Below are 26494 nucleotides of genomic sequence, written 5' to 3'. Positions count from 1 at the left end.
GGGCCACCTATTCCTTGAGGTGTTCATGAGGCCTCTCTCACCCTTCTATCAGGTGTTCATGTGGCCTCCGTTACCTCCCCTTAGCCGGTCTCATGTGGCTGTTGTAACCCTGCCTCGGCTGGCCATATGTGGCCTCCGTTTCCAATTGCTCAAGGACTCATGTGTCCTCTCTCCTTGCCTGGCATCATGAAGTCTCTGTTACATCTCCTTGGCTGGCCTCATGTGGCCTCTGTTTCCTATCATGGGTGACCACTCTCTTTTTGGCTTGCCTCATGTGACCTCTCTCTCCTCGGCTGGCCTCATGTGACCCCTCTCTCCTCGGCTGGCCGAATATGGCCTCTGTTTCCTATCATTGGTGACCTCTATCTCCTTGGCTGGCCTCATGGGACCTCTCTCTCCTCGGCTGGCTTCATGTGACCTGTCTCTCCTCGGCTGGCATCATGTGGCCTCTGTTTCCTATCATGGGTGATCTCTCTCTCCTCGGCTGGCCTCCTGTGACCTCTGTTTCCTATCATGGGTGACCTCTCGCTCCTCGGCTGGCCTCTTGTGACCTCTCTCTCCTCGGCTGGCTTCATGTGACCTCTCTCTCCTTGGCTGGCATCATGTGACCTCTCTCTCCTAAGCTAGCCACATGTGGCCTCTGTTTCCTTGCATGGGTGTCCTCTCTCTCCTCGGCTGGCCTCATGCGACCCCTCTCTCCTTGGCTGGCCTCATGGGACCCCTCTCTCCTTGGCTGGCATCATGTGACCTCTCTCTACTCGGCTGGCCTCATGGGACCTCTCTCTCCTCGGCTGGCTTCATGTGACCTCTCTCCTCGGCTGGCATCATGTGACCTCTCTCTCCTAAGCTAGCCACATGTGGCCTCTGTTTCCTCGCATGGGTGACCTCTCTCTCCTCGGCTGGCCTTATATGACCCCTCTCTCCTCGGCTGGCATCATGTGACCTCTCTCTCCTCGGCTGGCCGCATGTGACCGCTCTCTCCTCGGCTGACTTCATGTGACCTCTCTCTTCTCGGCTGGCATCATGTGACCTCTCTCTCCTCGGCTGGCCTCATGTGACCCCTCTCTCCTTGGTTGGCATCATGTGACCTCTCTTTCCTCGGCTGGCCTCATGTGACCTCTCTCTCCTCGGCTGGGATCATGTGACCTCTCTCTCCTAGGCTAGCCACACGTGACCTCTCTCTCCTCGTCTGGCCTCATGTGGCCTCTGTTTCCTATCATGGGTGACCTCACTCTCCTCGGCTTGCCACATATGGCCTCTCTTTTCTATCATGGGTGAACTCTCTCTCCTCGGCTTGCCACATATGGCCTCTCTTTTCTATCATCAATGACCCCCTCAGCTGGCCTCATGTGGCCTCTGGTTCCTATCATCAGTGAACTCTCTTTCCTCAGCTGGACACATTTGACTTCTGTTTCCTATCATGGGTGACCCCTCTCTCCTCGGCTGGCCTCATGTGGCCTCTGTTTCCAATCATGGATGAACTATTTTTCCTCAGCAGGACACATGTGACTTCTTTTTCCTATCATGGGTGACCCCTCTCTCCTCGGCTTGCCACATATGGCCTCTTTTTTTTATCATGGGTGACCTCTCTTTCCTTAGCTGGATACATTTGACTTCTGTTTCCTATCATGGGTGACCCCTCTCTCCTCGGATGGCCTCGTGTGGCCTCTGTTTCCTATCATGGGTGACCCCTCTCTCCTCGGATTGCCACACATGGCCTCTCTTTTCTATCATGGGAGACCTCTCTCTCTTCGGCTTGCCACATATGGCCACACTTTTCTATCATGGGTGACCTCTCTTGCCTCAGCTGGCCTCGTGTGGCCTCTGTTTTCTATTGTGGGTGACCGCTCTCTCCTGGCCTCATGTGGCCTCTGTTTTCTATCATGGGTGACCACTCTCTCCTCGGCTGACCACATGTGACCTCTGTTTTCTATCAAGGGTGACCTCTCTCACCTCAGCTGGCCTCATGTGACCTCTGTTTTCTATCTTGGGTGACCTCTCTCGCCTCGGCTGGCCTCATGTGACCTCTCTCTGCTCAGCTGGCCTCATGTGGCCTCTGTTTTTATCATGGGTGACCTCTCTCGCCTCGGCTGGCCTCATGTGACCTCTCTCGCCTCAGCTGGCCTCATGTGACCTCTGTTTTCTATCATGGGTGACCTCTCTCGCCTCGGCTGGCCTCATGTGACCTCTCTCGCCTCAGCTGGCCTCATGTGGCCTCTGTTTTTATCATGGGTGACCTCTCTCTCCTCGGCTGGCCACATGTGGCCTCTGCTGCCTTCTGGAAAAGACCTCACACGCCCTTTTGCTCCTCACCCTCTTGTAGAGATGACTCTGGCCGGTATGGAGTGGATTCGCGCCGAGATGCCAAGGCATACAGAGGGGGCACTGAGGAACAGGGCCATCATGCACTCTATTACCCCCTTCACGTCCACCATGAGAACCACCGAAGCCAAGAAGAGGCCCCGAACAGATCGGCCATGTCCACTAGAAGCAACCCATGACCTGGGGAGAAGCCTGGAGGACAGGTGAGTAGAACCATGTGTTAAATTCAGCCCCAGGATCAGGGGTGAGTGTAACCATGTGTTATAGTCAGGACCTAGATCAGGGGTGAGTGTACCATGTGGAATAGTCAGGACCTGTATCAGGGGTAAGTGTCACTGTGTGTTGTATTTAGCCCCTGGTCCTGGGATGACTGTAACCATGTGTTGTATTCAGCCCCTGGATCAGGGGTGAGTGTAACATGTGTTGTATTCAGCCCCTGGATCAGGGGTGAGTGTAACATGTGTTGTATTCAGCCCCTGGATCAGGGGTGAGTGTCTCCCTGCGTTATATTCATCCCCTGGATCAGGTGTTAGTGTAACCGTGTGCTGTCTTCAGCCCCTGGACCAGGGGTGACTGTAACCGTGTGTTGTATTCAGCCACTGGATCAGGAGGGAGTGTAACGTGTGTTGTATTCAGCCCCTGGATCAGGGGTTAGTGTAACCATGTGTTAAAGTCAGGACCTAGATCAGGGGTGAGTGTACCATGTGGTATAGCCACGACCTGTATCAGGGGTAAGTGTCACTGTGTGTTGTATTTATCCCCTGGTCCTGGGATGACTGTAACCATGTGTTGTATTCAGCCCCTGGATCAGGGGTGAGTGTAACATGTGTTGTATTCAGCCCCTGGATCAGGGGTGAGTGTAACCATGTGTTATAGTCAGGACCTAGATCAGGGGTGAGTGTACCATGTGGTATAGCCACGACCTGTATCAGGGGTAAGTGTCACCGTGTGTTGTATTTAGCCCCTGGTCCTGGGATGACTGTAACCATGTGTTGTATTCAGCCCCTGGATCAGGGGTGAGTGTAACTTGTGTTGTATTCAGCCCTTGGATCAGGGGTTAGTGTAACTGTGTGTTGTATTCAGCTTCTGTATAAGGGGTGAGTGTAACCATGTGTTATAGTCAGGACCTGGATCAGGGGTGAGTGTCTCCCTGCGTTATATTCAGCTCCTGGATCAGGGGTGAGTGTAACCGTGTGTTATATTCAGCCCCTGGATCAGGGGTTAGTGTAACCGTGTGTTATATTCAGCCCCTGGATCAGGGGTGAGTGTAACCATGTGTTGTATTCAGCCCCTGGATCAGGGGTGAGTGTAACCATGTGTTATAGTCAGGACCTAGATCAGGGGTAAGTGTACCATGTGGTATAGCCACGACCTGTATCAGGGGTAAGTGTCACCGTGTGTTGTATTTAGCCCCTGGTCCTGGGATGACTGTAACCATGTGTTGTATTCAGCCCCTGGATCAGGGGTGAGTGTAACATGTGTTGTATTCAGCCCTTGGATCAGGGGTTAGTGTAACTGTGTGTTGTATTCAGCTTCTGGATAAGGGGTGAGTGTAACCATGTGTTATAGTCAGGACCTGGATCAGGGGTGAGTGTCTCCCTGTGTTATATTCAGCCCCTGGATCAGGGGTGAGTGTAACCGTGTGTTATATTCAGCCCCTGGATCAGGGGTTAGTGTAACCGTGTGTTATATTCAGCCCCTGGATCAGGGGTGAGTGTCTCCCTGCGTTATATTCAGCCCCTGGATCAGGTGTTAGTGTAACCGTGTGCTGTCTTCAGCCCCTGGACCAGGGGTGACTGTAACCGTGTGTTGTATTCAGCCACTGGATCAGGAGGGAGTGTAACGTGTGTTGTATTCAGCCCCTGGATCAGGGGTTAGTGTAACCATGTGTTATATTCAGCCCCTGGATCAGGGGTGAGTGTAACCATGTGTTATAGTCAGGACCTAGATCAGGGGTGAGTGTCCCATGTGGTATAGCCAGGACCTGTATCAGGGGTAAGTGTCACTGTGTGTTGTATTTAGCCCCCGGTCCTGGGATGACTGTAACCATGTGTTGTATTCAGCCCCTGGATCAGGGGTGAGTGTAACATGTGTTGTATTCAGCCCCTGGATCAGGGGTTAGTGTAACTGTGTGTTGTATTCAGCTTCTGGATAAGGGGTGAGTGTAACCATGTGTTATGGTCAGGACCTGGATCAGGGGTGAGTGTCTCCCTGCGTTATATTCAGCCCCTGGATCAGGGGTGAGTGTAACCGTGTGTTGTATTCAGCCCCTGGATCAGGGGTTAGTGTAACGTGTGTTATATTCAGCCCCTGGATCAGGGGTGAGTGTCTCCCTGCGTTATATTCAGCCCCTGGATCAGGGATGAGTGTAACCGTGTGCTGTCTTCAGCCCCTGGACCAGGAGTGACTGTAACCGTGTGTTGTATTCAGCCACTGGATCAGTGGGAGTGTAACGTATGTTGTATTCAGCCCCTGGATCAGGAGTTAGTGTAACCGTGTGTTGTATTCAGCCCCTGGATCAAAGGTGAGTGTCTGGCTGCGTTATATTCATCCCCTGGATCCGGGGTGAGTGTAACCGTGTGCTGTCTTCAGCCCCTGGACCAAGGGTGACTGTAACCGTGTGTTATATTCAGCCCGTGAGTGTAATCATGTGTTATATCCAGGACCTAGATCAAGGGTGAGTGCCACTGCCTATTATAGTCAGTCCATGGATCAAGGGTGAGGGTAACTCTGTGTTGTGTGCGGCTCCTGGTTCAAGGGCGAGTATAACCATGCTATATTCAGCCCCTGGATCAGCGGTGATCTGTGTGTTTTATTCAGCCCCTGGATCAGGGCTGAGTGTAACCGTGTGTTAAATTCAGCCCCTGGATCAGGAGTTAGTGTAACCGTGTGTTGTATTCAGCCCCTGGATCAAAGGTGAGTGTCTGGCTGCGTTATATTCATCCCCTGGATCCGGGGTGAGTGTAACCGTGTGCTGTCTTCAGCCCCTGGATCAGGGGTGAGTGTAACCGTGTGCTGTTTTCAGCCCCTGGACCACGGGTGGCTGTAACCGTGTGCTGTATTCAGCCCCTGGACCACGGGTGGCTGTAACCGTGTGCTGTATTCAGCCCCTGGACCACGGGTGGCTGTAACCGTGTGTTATATTCAGTCCGTGAGTGTAATCATGTGTTATATCCAGGACCTAGATCAAGGGTGAGTGCAACTGCCTATTATAGCCAGACCATGGATCAAGGGTGAGGGTAACTCTGTGTTGTGTGCGACTCCTGGATCAGGGGTGAGTATAACCATGCTGTATTCAGCCCCTGGATCAGCGGTGATCTGTGTGTTAAATTCAGCACCTGGATCAGGGGTGAGGGTAAGCTCAGCTCCTGGCACGGTAGCATGCATCCATACATGGTGATTATATGTTCTGGAAGATTGAACTATTCATCCTTCTGAGGTGTGGCCACCAGACCAACCAAATGGGGTTTGTACTTTCAAGAACATTTTTAAATGTTATTTTCTTCATAGACAACCGCTTAAGATCACTCAGAAAAGCGACTGGTGAAGATGACTCTGTTTTTATCAAATCTTTACATATTTACCTTGCACTATAGTTGGGTGAATCTGTCAGTGACAACATTAACATTTTGAAATTCAGCAGCTATAGTTAGCAGAGGACAGCTGAGTATAACCTGCACCTCCGCCATGCACTGCTTATGACCTATTGCATCGCTCATGACATGTTCTATGACATCACTGATGACATCACTGATGACATCCCAAATGACCTCATTGATGACATCACTGAGCACTGGCCTAAAATAGGAGAGGCGACAAAAGTGACATTCCCATTTCCATTTGCGAATCCATGGAGGATTATGTAAAATAAATAAAGGCACGCCATTGGAGCAGGGAGCTCTTTCTGCATCATCCACTGCGGTCCGTCAATCCATTGCACTCTGATTGGCTGCGGCTGCCATTACCCAACTTGGTGCACTGAGCAACGTGTTAGGAAAAAAATGAGCATGGGGGGGGAAGGTGGACGTACCCTGACCTTCAAGCCCATATACGGGGGAACCAAAGGGTTCCCCGGCAATAAAATAAACATGAAAGAAAATGTTTTCTTTTTATCACAAGAGTCACATTCCTTGCGGCCGCTCAGCAGAGTCTTTTGGAGTCACAAATCCTAAAACAATCATTAAAACAGTATTGAGTGCGTGCAGTTGTGCTTGGCCAATGGCCACCTGCAGGGGCTGGCAGCCTGTGCATGTTTGGTTGCTGCGCATGGGAACGCCCACGCCTTGCCGCCAGCCCCCGCTACGCACATCCACAGGACATGCGCAGCGGCGTTGGCCTCCTGCGGCGGGGTGGGGTCCTGCTGACAACCCCTGCCTCGCTCAGCCGAAGGCCTTGTGCAACGGGGGGGGGAGGGGGGCTGCACGCTGTGGGTTGTGCAGACGACCGTGCAGCCCACGTCTGTCCACAGCAGGGCTGGCTGCCTGTGGTTGGTGGGGTGCAGGGAACTCTTGCGTGTGGTATCATGAATGGTGTGCGCTGCTCAGGGTGTTTGCAGTGGTGTTTAAGCAGTCTGAGGTCCTCTGTATACCAACCAGTGTGGGGGATACACGGTGAGGTGGAGTTTTATACAGCGCGAACTTGACCCGAATCGGGTATCAGAGCGCTTTACACAAGCACCAGTTGCGTTACATGAGGACACACATTCATTTTTTTTGTTAGGCATGGGGAGATTAAGTGATTTGCCCAGAATCACAGGATGTTTAGCGTCATTACCGAGACTCGAACCCAGTTCCCACAGGTCCGAGGTCAAGCGCCCTAACCATTAGGCCAACTCCTCTCTCTCCATGTCTCCCCAGGCCCTGGGATACGGAGCGCACGGTCCAGCACAGGGAATACAGTGTGTGCGGAGGAGGTGCCGCGAAGTACTTGATGCAGAGGGAGGTGGTGCAGATCTTGGAGCAGCAGGTGAGGACAGAGGAGAGAAACAGAGAACAGGCAAACGCCTGCCAGGTAATGCCAAGGTAGGCGGAAGCGGGCCACAGGGGCAAGGCATTAACCTCTTCAGTGCCCATGACGAGATAGTCTCGTCATGGAGCACGGTCGTGCTGTGCCCATGACGAGACTATCTCGTCATGAACCCCACCCACTAATGTAACGCCCGGCACAGGAGGGGGAAAGGGCGTGGCACAGAAGGGGTTAAAGGTTCAATGTTTAACGAGTTGCCAGCTTGACCAATGATAGAAATTGAAATATAATTGATTCTGTGGCCAAGACATTCGTTGTCCACCACAAGAAAAAGATGAGAGTCGTTGAAAACACTGGGGCATAGCGTGAAAGGTGTGGGCAGTGGGTGTTGCGGTGGACGTTCCACCGCAACTCCCATTGATTTTGACGCTGCCCCCTATGTACAAGGGCAGCGTAAATAGGAGGCAGCGCCAAAATTAATACCAGGTAAAAAAACTGGTCTTAAGTTGGTGAAACGAGGAGAAATGCGTTATTTCTCCTCGTTTTGTTTTTACTTTTTTCATGTGTGATTCCTTGTGCAGAAAGGTAGAGTAACTTAACTAAATTACGTCCCCCGGAGCACAGCTGAAGGCCTGCTGAAAGCAGGATCTGTGAGTCTGTATTGGTACAGTAATGAATCGTATAAATAAATTGACTGCGATATGAGGATTTATTTGAACTTCCGATATTATGACTTCATATCGTGAATGAATAATCCAAATATCTTTCCATCTTTATGAAACATTCAAATGAATCTCCCGATGCCTTTCGGGCAGGACCCGACTTCTTCAGGGGAAAATATCTAGAATACAAGATGCGCATGGAGATTACTGTGGGCACCGGAAACAGGTGCTAGAAAGCATTCTGAAACAAAATACGGTTCAACGCCGGAGGGTCCCAGGGAAGTTTAAAGACCACACAGGATTTGATCCCCAACAACAGAACAATTAACAGTAAGAAATCCCGAGGTCTACAAAAACGTTATAAACAAGTGTGGAAAAACCACTACTTAGTAATTAAGCTTAACAGAGTTATTTTAGGGCATATCCCTTTTTAGGACGAAATCCCTCACTCACCACAGGTGACATGCTTCATCATTTGGGATTCTCCTCCCAGAGGAAAAACCTAGTTCCTCTGGGGGCTACAACCCCCTCTACTAAGAGGGAGGAGCTCAGGGATGTTTTAGTATGTTAAATCGGATATTATAAATCCACAAATGAAGAGCTGATAGTATGAATGAGGACGCAGCGCAACACAAAACCAAAACTGTGAGGAGAGTGAACTTTAAAACTGACTAAAGGACGTCAAGAAAAAACTTTATTATAAGACGTTCTTTGCCAGGATTAAAAAATACAGAGCATCAGCGGTCGGAATTATAAATAGGCCTGGGCGAAGCACTACGCTACGCTCGCGTAGTTTGCGAAGTTCGCGCTACTTCGCACTACGCGAACTGCACGTAGCACAGTGCGAACACACGTAGCGTAGTGTTGCGTAGTGCTGCGGTCATTTTTTGCTTGCTCGCGGTCCTCAACGTCAAGTTGGCGACCGCGAGCAAGCAAAATGACATCCCGGCGAGACTTTTTCCTTATTCGCGATCGCGAGCATGGAAAATAAACCTCCCGGCGAGATTCCCAACGCGAGGAGGTCAGGTTTCTCATTGCGAGGGGTCGCGTATGCTCGCGACCGCTCGCGATGAGAAACTACCAGTTCGCGTTGGGAAAGCTGCCGCTCGAGTAAAAATCTACTCGAGCAGCAAAAAACTACAGCTCGCACTGTGCAAGATGCCATTTTCAATGATTGCACAGTGCCGGTTGCTTGTCCGCACTGTGCAATCATTGAAAACAACATCTCGCACAGTGCGAACATGTTACTACGCAGTTCGCGAAGTGCTACGCGTAGCTCGCGTAGTGCAAACTTCACTTTGCGTAGCTTCGCGAAGTGCTACTTCGCGAACTACGCCCACCCTTAATTATAAACCGCTATGATGAAAAAAAGTCAATCTGTCAACATGTTTCAGCCATAGTGCCAAACAGTGGGCCAGGCTTTCATCAGAACATTATAATGCTGCTGCTAGAGAATGAAATTAGTGATACAACAGAAAAGGATACAGGAACAAGGATTTTCTTGGTCCGCCTGTTTCTTAAAGTGAATAACCTACAATCAAAGTTAGAAAGCCAACATCAATGTAGTGTTCCCAAGTACTACAAAGACTAATAAAGTTTCACATTCAAAAACAACAAGAAAAAGAAAAATAACTCACCCGTAACTACTGGGTAAGTCACCACACCTCTACCTGGCAACCGCTCAGGAAAGGGGCACCGCTCTGGAAGAAACTATAGCAAAATAGCTATCAACAATGACATGTCTTATCATGAATCAAAAAAAGGGGGTTATACCATTTGTACTAATGCCCCAGATAAGCATGTATATTAGAACGGCAAACTAAAGGAGGGAGACTTAAAGCAATAAGGCTGTGGACTAGACACCATTGATATACAGTATAGATTCAATGGAATCTACTCTCGCACTAAATCATAACACCACTAAAACTCGTTCACCTGGATAGAAATAGAAAATGTATATATATTTTTTAGGTAAATGAGTAGATTGAACTTGAAACTTATCGTGTAAGTATCTCGCTAATGTTTAGACTGACTTATATTGGGTTAGAAGAAGCCTAAGGAGTGTAACCGGCCAATATAGTCAATAGTACAAGAAGAGTCAAGGAGGGCATCCAAGGGCTTACCTATCCGTCGGTACGCCGGCGTCAAATTGAGCCTGTGGCCGGAGGTACCGGGAGAGGAAAAACGCCACCATAAATGCTTATCCTTCCGTGATGAACTGCCAATCAAAATCAAGACGTTAGCTCTAACGTCTGAATGTCGCTATAGGCTGTATGTATAGTGCATGTGTGTAGAAGAGACACTATCCTCTCACTACTGCGCATGTCAAATAAAGCCCACACAGTAATCTGTGAAAGCTAATGTTTTCTATTATTGTTCCGGGAGAGTAAAAGCGCCGCCATAAATTCTAATCATAGCCTGCTGAACTTCCAATTGAAATACAGACATATGTTCTTACGTCTGAAAGCCCCCGTCGGTTGTAAACATTGCGCATGTGCATAGAAGAGACACTATCTCTTCTCTACCGCGCATGTCTAGTAAAACCCAAATAGAAATCTGTGAAAGCGAGTGGTATCCATTAATGTAATTCCAAAGCGTGTACATACTTCTAGTCTTCCAAAATGTAAAGGCTGCAAACATATTGAAAACAATGTGCCTAAACAAGCACTGGAATGCAAAAACAGAACTATGCAGTTAATAACAAGGACACTATCAAAGTTGATAGTTCATGAAGTAATCGTATACATACAATTCAGTATGTAGAGGCAAGCTTAACAGACGTCAACAGTGGTGCATGAACAAGGCTATATGTCTCATCAATTAAGACCTCGTAGATACAGGTCAATAATGCTAAAAAGCCCGACATTGGTGTCTATCAAACCACTTCTACAGGAAAATAGTGTATTGTAAAAATGGTGAATAAGGCGTTAGCATATACAGAAAGAGACACAAATAGACTCTACCACTTGTTTATAATAACAACCAGGGTATATCATCGTTTAAGCCTGTGGTATCAGTCCGCAATTTATGTACCCACCTCTGTTCCCGCTTAAATAGGAATGTAGCAAGATCAGTTAAATGAGGTGGAATAAAGGGTCTTTCTAAGACAGTCCACTTCAATTCACTAGGACTGTGTTTTACACTCAGAAAATGGTTAGTCAGCTTCGTAGAGGATTTTCCACATCGAATAGTACTCTTATGTTCGAGAATGCGTGTTTTAACACGTCGTGTGGTCATGCCAACATATCGCAAAGCGCAAGAACATGTGATCATTTATATCGATTTGTCGCTATTGCAATTAGTATGGCATTTAAGAACCCATGGTCTTTCAGATCCAATGTCAGTTTCTTTTGTTATAGAGGTGTGGGGGCAAGCCGTGCATGAGCCGCAAGGGAAATGACCCTGTACCGGAGGAAAACCCCACAACGAATTCTGTGATGCTCTAGCATGACTACGAGGCCGGGTGTGTACCAGACGATCCCTGATGTTACTAGTGCGTTTGAAGGCAAATAAAGGTCGTTGAAGTGTTTCGCCGCCTATATTATTTTCCAATTAGTGAGAATACTCTTCTTGATTTTGTTGGAGAATTTACAAAAAGTATGGACACGTCAACCTATTAGTAGCTTCCTTAGTGTTACTAGGTTCTAATAAGGCTGCCCGATTATTGTTAAAAGCCCGTTTAAAGGATTTTTTAACTAATCGTTTTGGGTACTGTCTCTCTTGTAGTTGGTCAGATAGGTTGTCAGCATGTTCTTTGTATTTGGCAGAGGATGGACAATTCCTTTTAATACGTAAAAACTGTCCAAAAGGCAAGTTATCACGTAATGCTTGGGGATGAAAACTCCCATATGGTAGGAGGGAATTCTTTGTCATAGGTTTCTTATACAGTTCAGTGCTAAGGCCCCCTTCCGATGGTGAGATCCAAATATCCGAAAAAGGTAAGTGTGTTTTACTGTATTCACAAGTGAATTTCAAAAAGGAGTTACAATCATTGAGCCAGGTTTTGAACTCCATTAGAGATGTTGATGTGCCGCGCCACACCACAAACACATCATCAATGTATCTTTTCCACACACACATGTGGTCTCTTTATGGATTGCTGGTACTAAAAATGTGTTCTTGTTCGAACATATGGACATACAGATTTGCTAGGCTGGGAGCAAAAATGCTCCCCATTGAAGTGCCAGACACTTGGAGGAACAATTGTTCCTCAAATTGAAAAAAATGTCTTTCATAGCCAACCTTGCACAGTTGATGATAAAAGAAACTGGCGTGATGGAATCTGGAGGGTCATTCAATAGGAGAGTCTCAATGGCGGTAAGAGTCTCATCCTGTGGAATGCATGTATATAGTGACTCCACGTCGAAAGAGACGAGGTAGTCCTTATCCACATCAAACAATACTGCAATGGAAAGACCCCGCAGCTGAAAATGTCATCCATCTGCGAAGTCGTGGGCACGCTCGACGAGTAAAGACAAGACAGTAAAGAGAAACCCGGATGTTGAAAACAAGTCAGCCGAGGATGGTTGCCACAAATCCCATATTTCTCGCCCAAAGAAAGGCACCGAGTAAGCGCCTAGAAGCTGCACATCATGTGTGTCAGCGCCCTCAGGACGTTAACTGGTTACAAAGGGGTCTGAACTGAGCCTTCCCCTGCTCTGTGGGTTCCAACACTACTGGGGCAACAGAGAGCAGGAGGGTATCTGTGGAAATGCTGTTGGGGCATCTGTGAATTCTGATCTGTCCTTTCTGCCCCTTCTCTGCAGCTGGTCCAGCAGAAGGAGCGCCTAAGAGCCCTGCAGCGCCACCTGGAGGCGGACAGCTGCGCACAGACCAGCTCACAGACCCCGTCTGGCACGGTGAGTGACACCTTAACGCCTTGTATTCTGCTAGACAAGGGGGGCTCGGTCTGGACCTAGTGCTTCGCGCTGATTGAGCAGGTGGTTGGCGCTATACTTGAATTCCGTTATAATAAATGGCTTTATAGAGCCGACAACATTATCCACTGGGCCTCTAGGCGCTAGGGAGAAGGGCGCACTCTCTCGAGAGCCGCCAGGTTCAGACGGCCTTTTTATGTAACAGATTTGTATTCCTTTTTAAAACGGTGACCAGTGACGGACAGTTATTGAGGGGCTGTTTGTGAAGGGGCCGCTGCAGGGTGGTGTGCAGCCGATCGACAGGTTCATCGCACAGACAATGACACCGGCGCACACAACGCTCGCCAAGGCCCAGCTTCTAAGCGCTGGCCTGCCTGAGGTAAAGGACGAATCGGGGATGGGGGGGCAGGGGGGCAGCTGAGAGGTCCAGCCCCTCCTCCTAGGGGTATCTGACATTTCACGCCATTCCTGGATGTCATCTAACAAGTCGTTGGCAGTGGCCTCCCTGAAAGCGCCCTAGCACGTACTTTTATTTTCACAAATTAAGCACCGCCAGGTCCTGCATGATCAGTTCTCATGCAGCGGCATTCATTCCCCGGCCCCCTGGATTCATTCCCTCTCCCACTGGATTCATTCCCTCTCCCCCTGCATTCATCCACTCTCCCCCGTGGATTCATTCCCCGGCCCCCTGGAATCATTCCCTGTGCCCCTGGCTTCATTCCCTGTCCCCCTGGATCCATCCTCCTCCCCCTGGATTCATTCCCCGTGCCCCTGGATTCATTCCCCGTCCCCCTGGATTCATTCTCCGTCCCCCTGGACTCATTCCCCGTGCCCCTGGATTCATTCCTTCTCCCCCTGGATTCATTCGCCGTCCCCGTGGATTCATTCCCCGTCCCCCTGGATTCATTCCCCGTCCCCATGGATCCATCATCTCCCCCTGGATTAATTCCCCGTGCCCCTGGCTTCATTCCCTGTGCCCCTGGATTCATTCCCCGTCCCCCTGGATCCATCCTCCTCCCCCTGGATTCATTCCCCGTGCCCCTGGATTCATTCCCCGTGCCCCTTGATTCATTCCTTCACCCCCTGGATTAATTCCCCGTGCCCCTGGATTCATTCCCCGTCCCCCTGCATTCATTCCCCGTGCCCCTGGATTAATTCCCCGTTCCCCTGGATTAATTCCCCGTCCCCCTGGATTAATTCCCTCTCCCCCTGCATTCATACCCCCCCTGCATTAATTCCCTCTCCCCCTGGATTCATTCCCCCTCCCCCTGCATTCATTCCCTCTCCCACTGGCTTCTTTCCTTCTCCCCCTGGATTAATTCCCCCTCCCCCTGGATTCATTCCCCGTCCCCCTGGATGAATTGCCCCTCCCCCTGGATTCATTCCCCGTCCCCCTGGATTCATTCTCCCCCTGGATTCATTCCCCGTCCCCCTGGATTAATTCCCCGTGCCCCTGGATTATTTCCCAGTGCCCCTGGATTCATTCCTCGTGCCCCTGGATTCATTCCCCGTCCCCCTGGATTCATTCCCCCTCCCCCTGGAGTCATTCCCCGTGCCCCTGGAGTCATCCCTTCTTCCCCTGCATTCACCCTCCTTGCATATATTCTCTCTCCCCCTGGATTCATTCCTTCTCCCCCCTCCCCCCTGGATTCATTCCCGGCCCCTGGATTTATTCCCCGTGCCCCTGGATTCATTCCCCGTGCCCCTGGATTCATTCCCCGTGCCCCTGGATTCATTCCCCGCCCCCCTGGATTCATTCCCCGTCCCCCTGGATCCATCCTCCTCCCCTGGATTCATTCCCCCTCCCACTGGATTCATTCTCCGTCCCCCTGGATTCATTCCCCCTCCCCCTGGATTCATTTCCACTCCCCCTGGATTCATTCCCCGTGCCCCTGGATTCATTCCCGGTGCCCCTGGAATCATTCCCTGTGCCCCTGGATTAATTCGCCGTCCCCGTGAATTCATTCCCCGTCCCCCTGGATCCATCCTCTTCCCCCTGGATTCATTCCCTGTGCCCCTGGATTCATCCTCCTCCCCCTGGATTCATTCCCCGTGCCCCCGGATTCATTCCCGTCCCCCTGGCTTCATTCCCCCTCCCCCTGGATTCATTCCCCGTGCCCCTGGATTAATTCCCCGTGCCCCTGGATTCATTCCTTCTCCCCCTGGATTCATTCGCCGTCCCCGTGGATTCATTCCCCAGCCCCCTGGATTCATTCCCTGTGCCCCTGTATTCATTCCCCGTGCCCCTGGATTCATTCCCCGTTCCCCTGGATCCATCCTCCTCTCACTGGATTCATTCCCCGTGCCCCTGGATTTATTCCCCGTACCCCTAGATTCATTCCCCGTGCCCCTGGATTCATTCCCTCCCCCCTGGATTCATTCCTTCTCCCCCTGGATTCATTCCCCGGCCCCCTGGATTCATTCCCCCTCCCCCTGGATTCATTCCCCGTTCCCCTGGATCCATCCTCCTCTCCCTGGATTCATTCCCCGTGCCCCTGGATTTATTCCCCTCCCCCTGCATTCATTCCCCGTCCCCCTGGATTCATTCCCCGTCCCCCTGGATCCATCCACCTCCCCCTGGATTCATTCCCCCTCCCCCTGGATTCATTCCCCCTCCCCCTGGATTCATTCCCCGTCCCCCTGGATTCATTCCCCCTCCCCCTGGATTCATTCCCCGTCCCCCTGCATTCATTCCCTGTGCCCCTGGATTAATTCCCCGTGCCCCTGGAGTCATCCCCGTGCCCCTGGAGTCATCCCTGTGCCCCTGGAGTCATCCCCGTGCCCCTGGATTCTTTCCCCGTGCCCCTGGATTCATTCCCCGTCCCCCTGGATCCATCCTCCTCCCCCTGGATTCATTCCCTGTGCCCCTGGATTCATTCCCCGTGCCCCTGGATTTATTCCCCGTGCCTTGGATTAATTTCCCGTGCTCCTGGATTAATTCCCCGTGCCCCTGGAATCATTCCCCGTGCCCCTGGATTCATTCCCCGGCCCCCTGGATTCATTCCCCGTGCCCCTGGATTCATTCCCCGTGCCCCGGTATTCATTCGCCGTGCCCCTGGATTCATTCCCTGTGCCCCTGGATTCATTCCCCGTGCCCCTGGATTCATTCCCCGGCCCCCTGGATTCAGTCTCTCTCCCCCTGGATTCATTCCCTCTCCCCCTGGATTCATTCCCCCTCCCCCTGGATTCATTCCCCGTGCCCCTGTATTCATTCCCCGTGCCCCTGTATTCATTCCCCATGCCCCTGGATTCATTCTCGTGCCCCTGGATTCATTCCTTCTCCCCCTGGATACATTCCCCGTGCCCCTGGATTCATTCCCCGTCCCCCTGGATTCATTCCCCGTGCCCCTGGATTCATTCCTTCTCCCCCTGGATTCATTCCTTCTCCCCCTGGATTCATTCCCCGTGCCCCTGGATTCATTCTTTCTCCCCCTGGATTCATTCCCTCTCCCCCTGGATTCATTCCCCGTGCCCCTGGATTCATTCCTTCTCCCCCTGGATTAATTCCCCGTCCCCCTGGATTCATTCCCCGTCCCCCTGGATCCATCCACCTCCCCCTGGATTAATTCCCCCTCCCCCTGGATTAATTCCCCGTGCCCCTGGATTCATTCCCCGTGCCCCTGGATTCATTCCTTCTCCCCCTGGATTCATTCCCCGTGCCCGTGGATTAATTCCCCGGCCCCCTGGATTCATTCCCCGTGCCCCTGGATTCATTTCCCATCCCCCTGGATTAATTCCCCGTCCCCCTGGATTAATTCCCCGTCCCCCTGGATCTATCCTCCTCCCCCTGGATTCATTCCCCGTGCCCCTGGATTCATTCCCCGTGCCCCTGGATTCATTCCCCCTCCCCCTGGATTAATTCTCCGTCCCCCTGCATTCATTCCCCGGCCCCCTGGATTCATTCCCTCCCCCTAGATTCATTCCTTCTCCCCCTGGATTCATTCCCCGGCCCCCTAGATTCATTCCCCTTTCCCCCTGGATTCATTCCCCGTCCCCCTGGATTCATTCCCCGTGCCCCTGGATTTATTCCCCTCCCCCTGCATTCATTCCCCGTCCCCCTGGATTCATTCCCCGTCCCCCTGGATCCATCCTCCTCCCCCTGGATTCATTCCTCGTGCCACTGGATTCATTCCCCGTGCCCCTGGATTCATTCCCCGTGCCCCTGGATTCATTCCCCCTCCACCTGGATTCATTCTCCGTCCCCCTGCATTCATTCCCCGGCCCTCTGGATTCATTCCCTCCCCCCTGGATTCATTCCTTCTCCCCCTGGATTCATTCCCCGGCCCCCTGGATTCATTCCCCTTTCCCCCTGGATTCATTCCCCGTGCCCCTGGATTCATTCCCCCTCCCCCTGGATTCATTCTCCGTCCCCCTGCATTCATTCCGCGGCCCCCTGGATTCATTCCCTCCAACCTGGATTCATTCCTTCTCCTCCTGGATTCATTCCCCGGCCCCCTGGATTCATTCCCCTCTCCCCCTGGATTCATTCCCCGTCCCCCTGGATTCATTCCCCTTGCCCCTGGATTTATTCCCCTCCCCTTGCATACATTCCCCGTGCCCCTGGATTCATTCCCCATCCCCCTGGATTCATTCCCGGTCCCCCTGGATTCATTCCCCCTCCCCCTGGATTCATTCCCCGTCCCCCTGCATTCATTCCCTGTGCCCCTGGATTAATTCCCCGTGCCCCTGGAGTCATCCCCGTGCCCCTGGAGTCATCCCCATGCCCCTGGATTCATTCCCCGTGCCCCTGGATTCATTCCCCGTCCCCCTGGATCCATCCTCCTCCCCCTGGATTCATTCCCCGTGCCCCTGGATTCATTCCCCGTGCCCCTGGATTTATTCCCCGTGCCCCTGGAATCATTCCCCATGCCCCTGGATTCATTCCCCGGAACCTCTGGATTCATTCCCCGTGACCCTGGATTCATTCCCCATGCCCCGGGATTCATTCCCCGTGCCCCTGTATTCATTCCCCATGCCCCTGGATTCATTCTCGTGCCCCTGGATTCATTCCTTCTCCCCCTGGATACATTCCCCGTGCCCCTGGATTCATTCCCTGTGCCCCTCGATTCATTCCCCGGCCCCCTGGATTCATTCCTTCTCCCCCTGGATTCATTCCTTCTCCCCCTGGATTCATTCCCCGTGCCCCTGGATTCATTCTTTCTCCCCCTGGATTCATTCCCTCTCCCCCTGGATTCATTCCCCGTGCCCCTGGATTCATTCCTTCTCCCCCTGGATTCATTCCCCGTGCCCCTGGATTCATTCCCCGTCCCCCTGGATTCATTCCCCGTCCCCCTGGATTCATTCCCTCTCCCCCTGGATTCATTCCCCCTCCCCCTGGATTCATTCCCCGTGCCCCTGGATTCATTCCCCGTCCCCCTGGATTCATTCCTTCTCCCCCTGGATTCATTCCCCGTGCCCCTGGATTCATTCCTTCTCCCCCTGGATTCATTCCCCGTGCCCCTGGATTCATTCCTTCTCCCCCTGGATTCATTCCTTCTCCCCCTGGATTAATTCCCCGTGCCCCTGGATTCATTCCTTCTCCCCCTGGATTCATTAACCGTCCCCCTGGATTCATTCCCCGTCCCCCTGGATCCATCCTCCTCCCCCTGGATTCATTCCCCCTCCCCCTGTATTCATTTCCCGTCTTCCTGGATTCATTCCCCGTGCCCCTGGATTCATTCCTTCTCCCCCTGGATTCATTCCCCGTCCCCCTGGATTAATTCCCCGGCCCCTGGATTCATTCCCCGTGCCCCTGGATTAATTCCCCATCCCCCCTGGATTCATTCCCCGTCCCCCTGGATTCATTCCCCGTCCCCCTAGATTCATTCCCCGTGCCCCTGGATTTATTCCCCGTGCCCCTGGATTCATTCCTTCTCCCCCTGGATTAATTCCCCGTGCCCCTGGATTCATCCCCCCTCCCCCTGGATTCATTCTCCGTCCCCCTGCATTTATTCCCCGGCCCCCTGGATTCATTCCCCGGCCCCCTGGATTCATTCCCTGTGCCCCTGGATTCATTCCCCATGCCCCTGGATTCATTCCCCATCCCCCTGGATTAATTCCCCGTGCCCCTGGATTAATTCCCCCTCCCCCTGGATTCATTCCCCGTGCCCCTGGATTCATTCTCCGTCCCCCTGCATTTATTCCCCGGCCCCCTGGATTCATTCCCCGGCCCCCTGGATTCATTCCCGTGCCCCTGGATTCATTCCCCCTCCCACTAGATTCATTCCCCGTCCCCCTGGATTCATTCCCCGCGCCCCTGGATTCATTCCCCCTCCCCCTGGATTCATTCCCCGTGCCCCTGGATTCATTCCCCATGCCCCTGGATTCATTCCCCGTGCCCCTGGATTCATTCCCCGTGCCCCTGGATTCATTCCCCCTCCCCCTGGATTCATTCCCTGTCCCCCTGCATTCATTCCCCGGCCCCCTGGTTTCATTCCCGGTGCCCCTGGATTCATTCCTCGTGCCCCTGGATTCATTCCCCGTCCCCCTGGATTCATTCCCCGTCCCCCTGGATTCATTCCCCGTGCCCCTGGATTCATTCCCTCGCCCCCTGGATTAATTCCCCCTCCCCCTGGATTCATTCCCCGTGCCCCTGGATTCATTCCCCGTGCCCCTGGATTCATTCCTTCTCCCCCTGGATACATTCCCCGTGCCCCTGGATTCATTCCCCGTCCCCATGGATTCATTCCCCGTGCCCCTGGATTCATTCCTTCTCCCCTGGATTCATTCCTTCTCCCCCGGATTCATTCCTTCTCCCCCTGGATTCATTCCCCGTGCCCCTGGATTCATTCCTTCTCCCCCTGGATTCATTTCTTCTCCCCCTGGATTCCTTCCCCGTTCCCATGGATTCATTGCTCCTCCTGCTGGATTCATTCCCCGTCCCTCTGGATTCATTCCCCGTCCCCCTGGATTCATTCCCTGTCCCCTGGATTTATTCCCCGTGCCCCTGGATTCATTCCCCGTGCCCCTGGATTCATTCCCCGGCCCCCTGGATTCATTCCCCGGCCCCTGGATTCAATCCTCCTCCCCGTGGATTCATTCCCCGTGCCCCTGGATTCATTCCCCGGCCCCCTGGATTCATCCCCCGGCCCCCTGTATTCATTCCCCCTCCCCCTGGATTCATTCCCCGTCCCCCTGGATTCATTCCCCGTGCCCCTGGATTCATTCCTTCTCCCCCTGGATTCATTCCTTCTCCCCCTGGATTCAAGCCTCCTCCCCGTGGATTCATTCCCTGCCCCCCTGGATTCATTCCTTCTCCCCCTGGATTCATTCCTTCTCCCCCTGGATTCATTCCTTCTCCCCCTGGATTCAAGCCTCCTCCCCGTGGATTCATTCCCTGCCCCCCTGGATTCTTTCCTTCTCCCCCTGGAGTCATTCCCCGTCCCCTGGATTCATTCCCCATGCCCCTGGATTCATTCCCCATCCCCCTGGATTCATTCCCCGTGCCCCTGGATTTATTCCCCGTCCCCCTGGATTCATTCCCCGTCCCCCTGGATCTATCCTCCTCCCCCTGGATTCATTCCCCGTGCCCCTGGATTCATTCCCCATGCCCCTGGATTCATCCCCCCTCCTCATGGATTCATACCCCTCCCCCTGGATTCATTCCCCGGTCCCCTGGATTCATTCCCCGTGCCCCTGGATTAATTCCCCGGGCCCCTGGATTCATATCCCCTCCCCCTGGATTAATTCCCCGGCCCCCTGGATTCATTCCCCGTGCCCCTGGATTAATTCCCCGTGCCCCTGGATTCATTCCCCGTCCCCCTGGATTCATTCCCCGTCCCCCTGGATCTATCCTCCTCCCCCTGGATTCATTCCCCGTGCCCCTGGATTCATTCCCCGTGCCCCTGGATTCATACCCCCTCCCCCTGGATTCATTCTCTGCCCCCCTGCATTTATTCCCCGGCCCCCTGGATTCATTCCCCGTGCCCCTGGATTCATTCCCCCGTGCCCCTGGATTCATTCCCCATGCCCCTGGATTCATTCTCCGTCCCCCTGCATTCATTCCCCGGCCCCCTGGATTCATTCCCTGTGCCCCTGGATTCATTCCCCGTCCCCCTGGATTCATTCCCCGTCCCCCTGGATTCATTCCCCGTGCCCCTGGATTAATTCCCCGGGCCCCTGGATTCATATCCCCTCCCCCTGGATTCATTCCCCGGCCCCCTGGATTCATTCCCCGTGCCCCTGGATTAATTCCCCGTGCCCCTGGATTCATTCCCCGTCCCCCTGGATTCATTCCCCGTCCCCCTGGATCTATCCTCCTCCCCCTGGATTCATTCCCCGTGCCCCTGGATTCATTCCCCGTGCCCCTGGATTCATACCCCCTCCCCCTGGATTCATTCTCTGCCCCCCTGCATTTATTCCCCGGCCCCCTGGATTCATTCCCCGTGCCCCTGGATTCATTCCCCCGTGCCCCTGGATTCGTTCCCCATGCCCCTGGATTCATTCTCCGTCCCCCTGCATTCATTCCCCGTGCCCCTGGATTCATTCCCCGTCCCCCTGGATTCATTTCCCGTCCCCCTGGATTCATTCTCCCTGCCCCGTGGATTCATTCCTTCTCCCCCTGGATTCATTCCCCCTCCCCCTGGATTCATTCCCCGTCCCCCTGGATTCATTCCCCGTGCCCCTGGATTCATTCCTTCTCCCCCTGGTTTCATTCCCCGTGCCCCTGGATTCATTCCTTCTCCCCCTGGATTCATTCTTTCTCCCCCTGGTTTCATTCCCCGTGCCCCTGGATTCATTCCCCTCCCCCTGGATTCATTCCTTCTCCCCATGGATTCATTCCCCCCCCCGATGCTGTTCACTCTTCGCTCCTCTCCACTCCCCCAGTCCTGCGCCACAGCGTCCTGCAGCCACTTGGAGGCGCTGTCTGCGGTTCCGGTACACCCCTGCCCTGTCCCTCTTCATTCTTGGTGGGGGCCACTTTTAACCCAGCAGGTCCGCGATGGATCCCTCTCCTGTACCCAGGCTGGGCAGCATTCTCAGGGCCCACGAGGGCTGGGGCCACAACCCCGATGATGCCAGGTCCACAGAGGTCGCACTTCTCCTCTTTCCAGCAAGTGGGGGAAGAAAACCCCGTAAGGTGGAAGCCTCTAGCAGCCCCAGTTAGCCCCCCTGCCCTCGGAGCCCCAGGGGCTTCTGGGACCTGGAAAACAGGAGTCTGACCAGAGCACTGCGCTGGGGCCCTCGCTCCGCCGCTTGGGCCCCAACATATGGATTGAAAGTACATTTGGTAAAATGGGGTCTGTGAGAATCTGTCCTGAGTGCTGGAGGCAGAAGAGTGTCTTGTGACACGTGACCCGGCGCCTCTCCTACCCAAGGACCTTTTCAGAGGTTTCTTTGTGTCAGTAAATGTTTCCCTTCACTTTACACTTTGTTTCATTTTATAGCTGTCAATGCCATTTGCTTCATTTCCAGAAAAGGAATACACTGTCACAAATATATTAATATAGCATGCTGTGGTAGCACACTGTCACAAATATATTAATATAGCATGCTGTGGTAACACACTGTCACAAATATATTAATATAGCATGCTGTGGTAGCACACTGCTGCACATATATCAATATAGCATGCTGTGGTAACACACTGCTGCAAATATATCAATATAGCATGCTGTGGTAGCACACTGCTGCAAATATATTAATATAGCATGCTGTGGTAGCACACTGCTGCAAATATATTAATATAGCATGCTGTGGTAGCACACTGCTGCACATATATTAATATAGCATGCTGTCGTAGCACACTGCTTCAAATATATTAATATAGCATGCTGTGGTAGCACACTGCTGCAAATATATTAATATAGCATGCTGTGGTAGCACACTGCTGCACATATATTAATATAGCATGCTGCAGTAGCACACTGCTGCAAATATATTAATATAGCATGCTGTGGTAGCACACTGCTGCAAATATATTAATATAGCATGCTGTGGTAACACACTGTCACAAATATATTAATATAGCATGCTGTGGTAAAACACTGTCACAAATATATTAATATAGCATGCTGTGGTGGCACACTGTTGCAAATATATTAATATAGCATGCTGTGGTAGCACACTGCTGCAAATATATTAATATAGCATGCTGTGGTAGCACACTGCTGCAAATATATCAATATAGCATGCTGTGGTAACACACTGTCACAAATATAGTAATATAGCATGCTGTGGTAGCACACTGTCACAAATATATTAATATAGCATGCTGTGGTAACACGCTGTCACAAATATATTAATATAGCATGCTGTGGTAGCACACTGTCACAAATATATTAATATAGCATGCTGTGGTAACACACTGTCACAAATATATTAATATAGCATGCTGTGGTAGCACACTGTTTAAATATATTAATATGGCATGCTGTGGTAGCACACTGTCACAAATATATTAATATAGCATGCTGTGGTAACACACTGTCACAAATATATTAATATAGCATGCTGTGGTAGCACACTGTTGAAATATATTAATATGGCATGCTGTGGTAACACACTGCCGCAAATATATTAATATAGCATGCTGTGGTAGCACACTGTCACAAATAAATTAATATAGCATGCTGTGGTAACACACTGTCACAAATATATTAATATAGCATGCTGTTGTAACACACTGTCACAAATATATTAATATAGCCTGCTGTGGTAAAACACTGTCACAAATATATTAATATAGCATGCTGTGGTAGCACACTGCTGCAAATATATCAATATAGCATGCTGTGGTAACACACTGCTGCAAATATATCAATATAGCATGCTGTGGTAACACACTGTCACAAATATATTAATATAGCATGCTATGGTAGCACACTGTCACAAATATATTATTATAGCATGCTGTGGTAACACACTGTCACAAATATATTAATATAGCATGCTGTGGTAGCACACTGTCACAAATATATTAATATAGCATGCTGTGGTAACACACTGTCACAAATATATTAATATAGCATGCTGTGGTAGCACACTGTCACAAATATATTAATATAGCATGCTGTGGTAACACACTGTCACAAATATATTAATATAGCATGCTGGGGTAGCACACTGTCACAAATATAATAATATAGCATGCTGTGGTAGCACACTGTCACAAATATATTAATATAGCATGTTGTGGTAGCACACTGTCAAAAATATATTAATATAGCATGCTGTGGTAGCACACTGTCACAAATATATTAATATAGCATGCTGTGGTAACACACTGTCACAAATATATTAATATGGCATGCTGTGGTAGCACACTGCTGCAAATATATTAATATAGCATGCTGTGGTAACACACTGCTCCAAATATATTAATATAGCATGCTGTGGTAGCACACTGCTGCAAATATATCAATATAGCATGCTGTGGTAACACACTGCTCCAAATATATTAATATAGCATGCTGTGGTAGCACACTGCTGCAAATATATTAATATAGCATGCTGTGGTAGCACACTGCTCCAAATATATTAATATAGCATGCTGTGGTAACACACTGTCACAAATATATCAATATAGCATGCTGTGGTAGCACACTGCTGCAAATATATCAATATAGCATGCTGTGGTAACACACTGCTCCAAATATATTAATATAGCATGCTGTGGTAACACACTGTCACACATATATTAATATAGCATGCTGTGGTAGTACACTGTTCAAATATATTAATATAGCATGCTGTGGTAGCACACTGCTGCAAATATATTAATATAGCATTCTGTGGTAGCACACTGTCACAAACTATATTAATATAGCATGCTGTGGTAGTACACTGTTCAAATATATTAATATAGCATGCTGTTGTAGTACACTGCTGCAAATATATCAATATAGCATGCTGTGGTAACACACTGCTCCAAATATATTAATAAAGCATGCTGTGGTAGCACACTGTCACAAATTAATATAGCATGCTGTGGTAGTACACTGTTCAAATATATTAATATAGCATGCTGTGGTAGCACACTGCTGCAAATATATTAATATAGCATGCTGTGGTAACACACTGTCACAAATATATTAATATAGCATGCTGCGGTAGCACACTGTTGCAAATATAATAATATTGCATGCTGTGGTAGCACACTGTTGCAAATATATTAATATAGCATGCTGTGGTGGCACACTTATGCAAATATATTAATATAGCATGCTGTGGTGGCACACTGTTGCAAATATATTAATATAGCATGCTGTGGTGGCACACTGTTGCAAATATATTAATATAGCATGCTGTGGTAGCACACTGCTGCAAATATATTAATATAGCATGCTGTGGTAGCACACTGCTGCAAATATAATAATATAGCATGCTGTGGTAGCACACTGCTGCAAATATATTAATATAGCATGCTGTGGTAGCACACTGCTGCACATATATTAATATAGCATGCTGTGGTAGCACACTGCTGCAAATACATTAATATAGCATGCTGTGGTAGCACACTGCTGCAAATATATTAATATAGCATGCTGTGGTAGCGCACTGTTCAAATATATTAATATAGCATGCTGTGGTAACACACTGTCACAAATATATTAATATAGCATGCTGTGGTAGCACACTGTTCAAATATATTAATATAGCATGCTGTGGTAACACACTGTCACAAATATATTAATATAGCATGCTGTGGTAGCACACTGTTCAAATATATTAATATAGCATGCTGTGGTAGCACACTGTCAATAACATTTTCCATTGAAATGGCCACTAAGGGGCGTATTCATCAAAAAGTTACACAGTAGTACGCTGCGTCACAGAGAAAGGGCAGGAATGCATTGTATTTAAGGTAATATGGTGCCTTCCTGTCCTTTCCCCCACGTTGGCACACAATGGGCTCCCCAGCACCAACGCAGGCCCCTTGCACCACGGTGCCCGGGTACTTGGAGTACATGCAGGATTGTTTTTGTGCAGGAAGGGAGTGGGGGGGGGGGGGCAGATTTGTTTTTTGTTTATTCATTTATACAAAGCTGCCGAGATCCTGCTTGGCGCATCGGGCCCAGAAGTGTTGGCTCCATGGAGTGGGTAGAGGAGATGGCCTTCTTCGCAGAGCTGTAGGTATCATTGGTCCTGTAGGGGGTTCTTGCTGCGCCAATGCTTCTTTGGACCTCGGAGCTACGGTCCAATGGCGGCCATCATTAGAGGTGGAGCTACGTTGATGCCCACAGAACCCCAATCATAGTGTTTTGAGCAATTCTGTTTTTGTTTGACACCCATGCTCTTTTATAAGTCTCACATTTAGGGTGGATTATGAGCTACAGAGAGCACCCCGAAACAATCTGATAATTTCCGACACCCCGCGATCAGCTCTGCACCTCCTGCACCTCAAACCTTTGCCATAAAGTTTTGGAGGGGGCCCAACGACAAAGCATTTTGTTTAGGGGGGCTGAGGCAAAAATGTTTGAGGAGCTCTGCCGTAGACCCACAAGGACAGTGCCATCAAGTGTAGACACGCAACAGGGTGCCGCGAGGCGTCTCTATAGAGGATGACTCTTATTTTAACAATACTTAGATAGTGTATTGTTATGCACATAGAGTCAATAAAGGAAGATGTGCCCTGAGATTGCTGAAAAAAGGTTTCTTTCTAGTGGTATATTTATATGCAGCATACGTCTATGCAGGGAGCGCTCAAGGAATCATGTCGGCGTCGCA

The 26494-nt window shown here is 50.7% G+C and overlaps 1 protein-coding gene across 1 annotated transcript in view; it reads left to right on the top strand.

Annotated features, from left to right (window-relative positions):
• Positions 1–26494, top strand: part of LOC146797181 (forkhead box protein P3-like) — a 238098-nt gene that overhangs the window by 101452 nt on the left and 110152 nt on the right. Inside the window, exons 5-7 of the mRNA XM_085630324.1 lie at positions 2324–2525; positions 7179–7287; positions 12716–12808. Coding sequence (XP_085486450.1) covers positions 2324–2525; positions 7179–7287; positions 12716–12808 — 404 coding nt within the window. The remainder of the gene's footprint in view (positions 1–2323; positions 2526–7178; positions 7288–12715; positions 12809–26494) is intronic.

This window comes from Triturus cristatus, chromosome 10, assembly GCF_964204655.1.
Source record: "Triturus cristatus chromosome 10, aTriCri1.1, whole genome shotgun sequence".
Lineage (NCBI taxonomy): Eukaryota > Metazoa > Chordata > Amphibia > Caudata > Salamandridae > Triturus > Triturus cristatus.
This window is presented reverse-complemented; position numbering and strand designations above follow the sequence as displayed.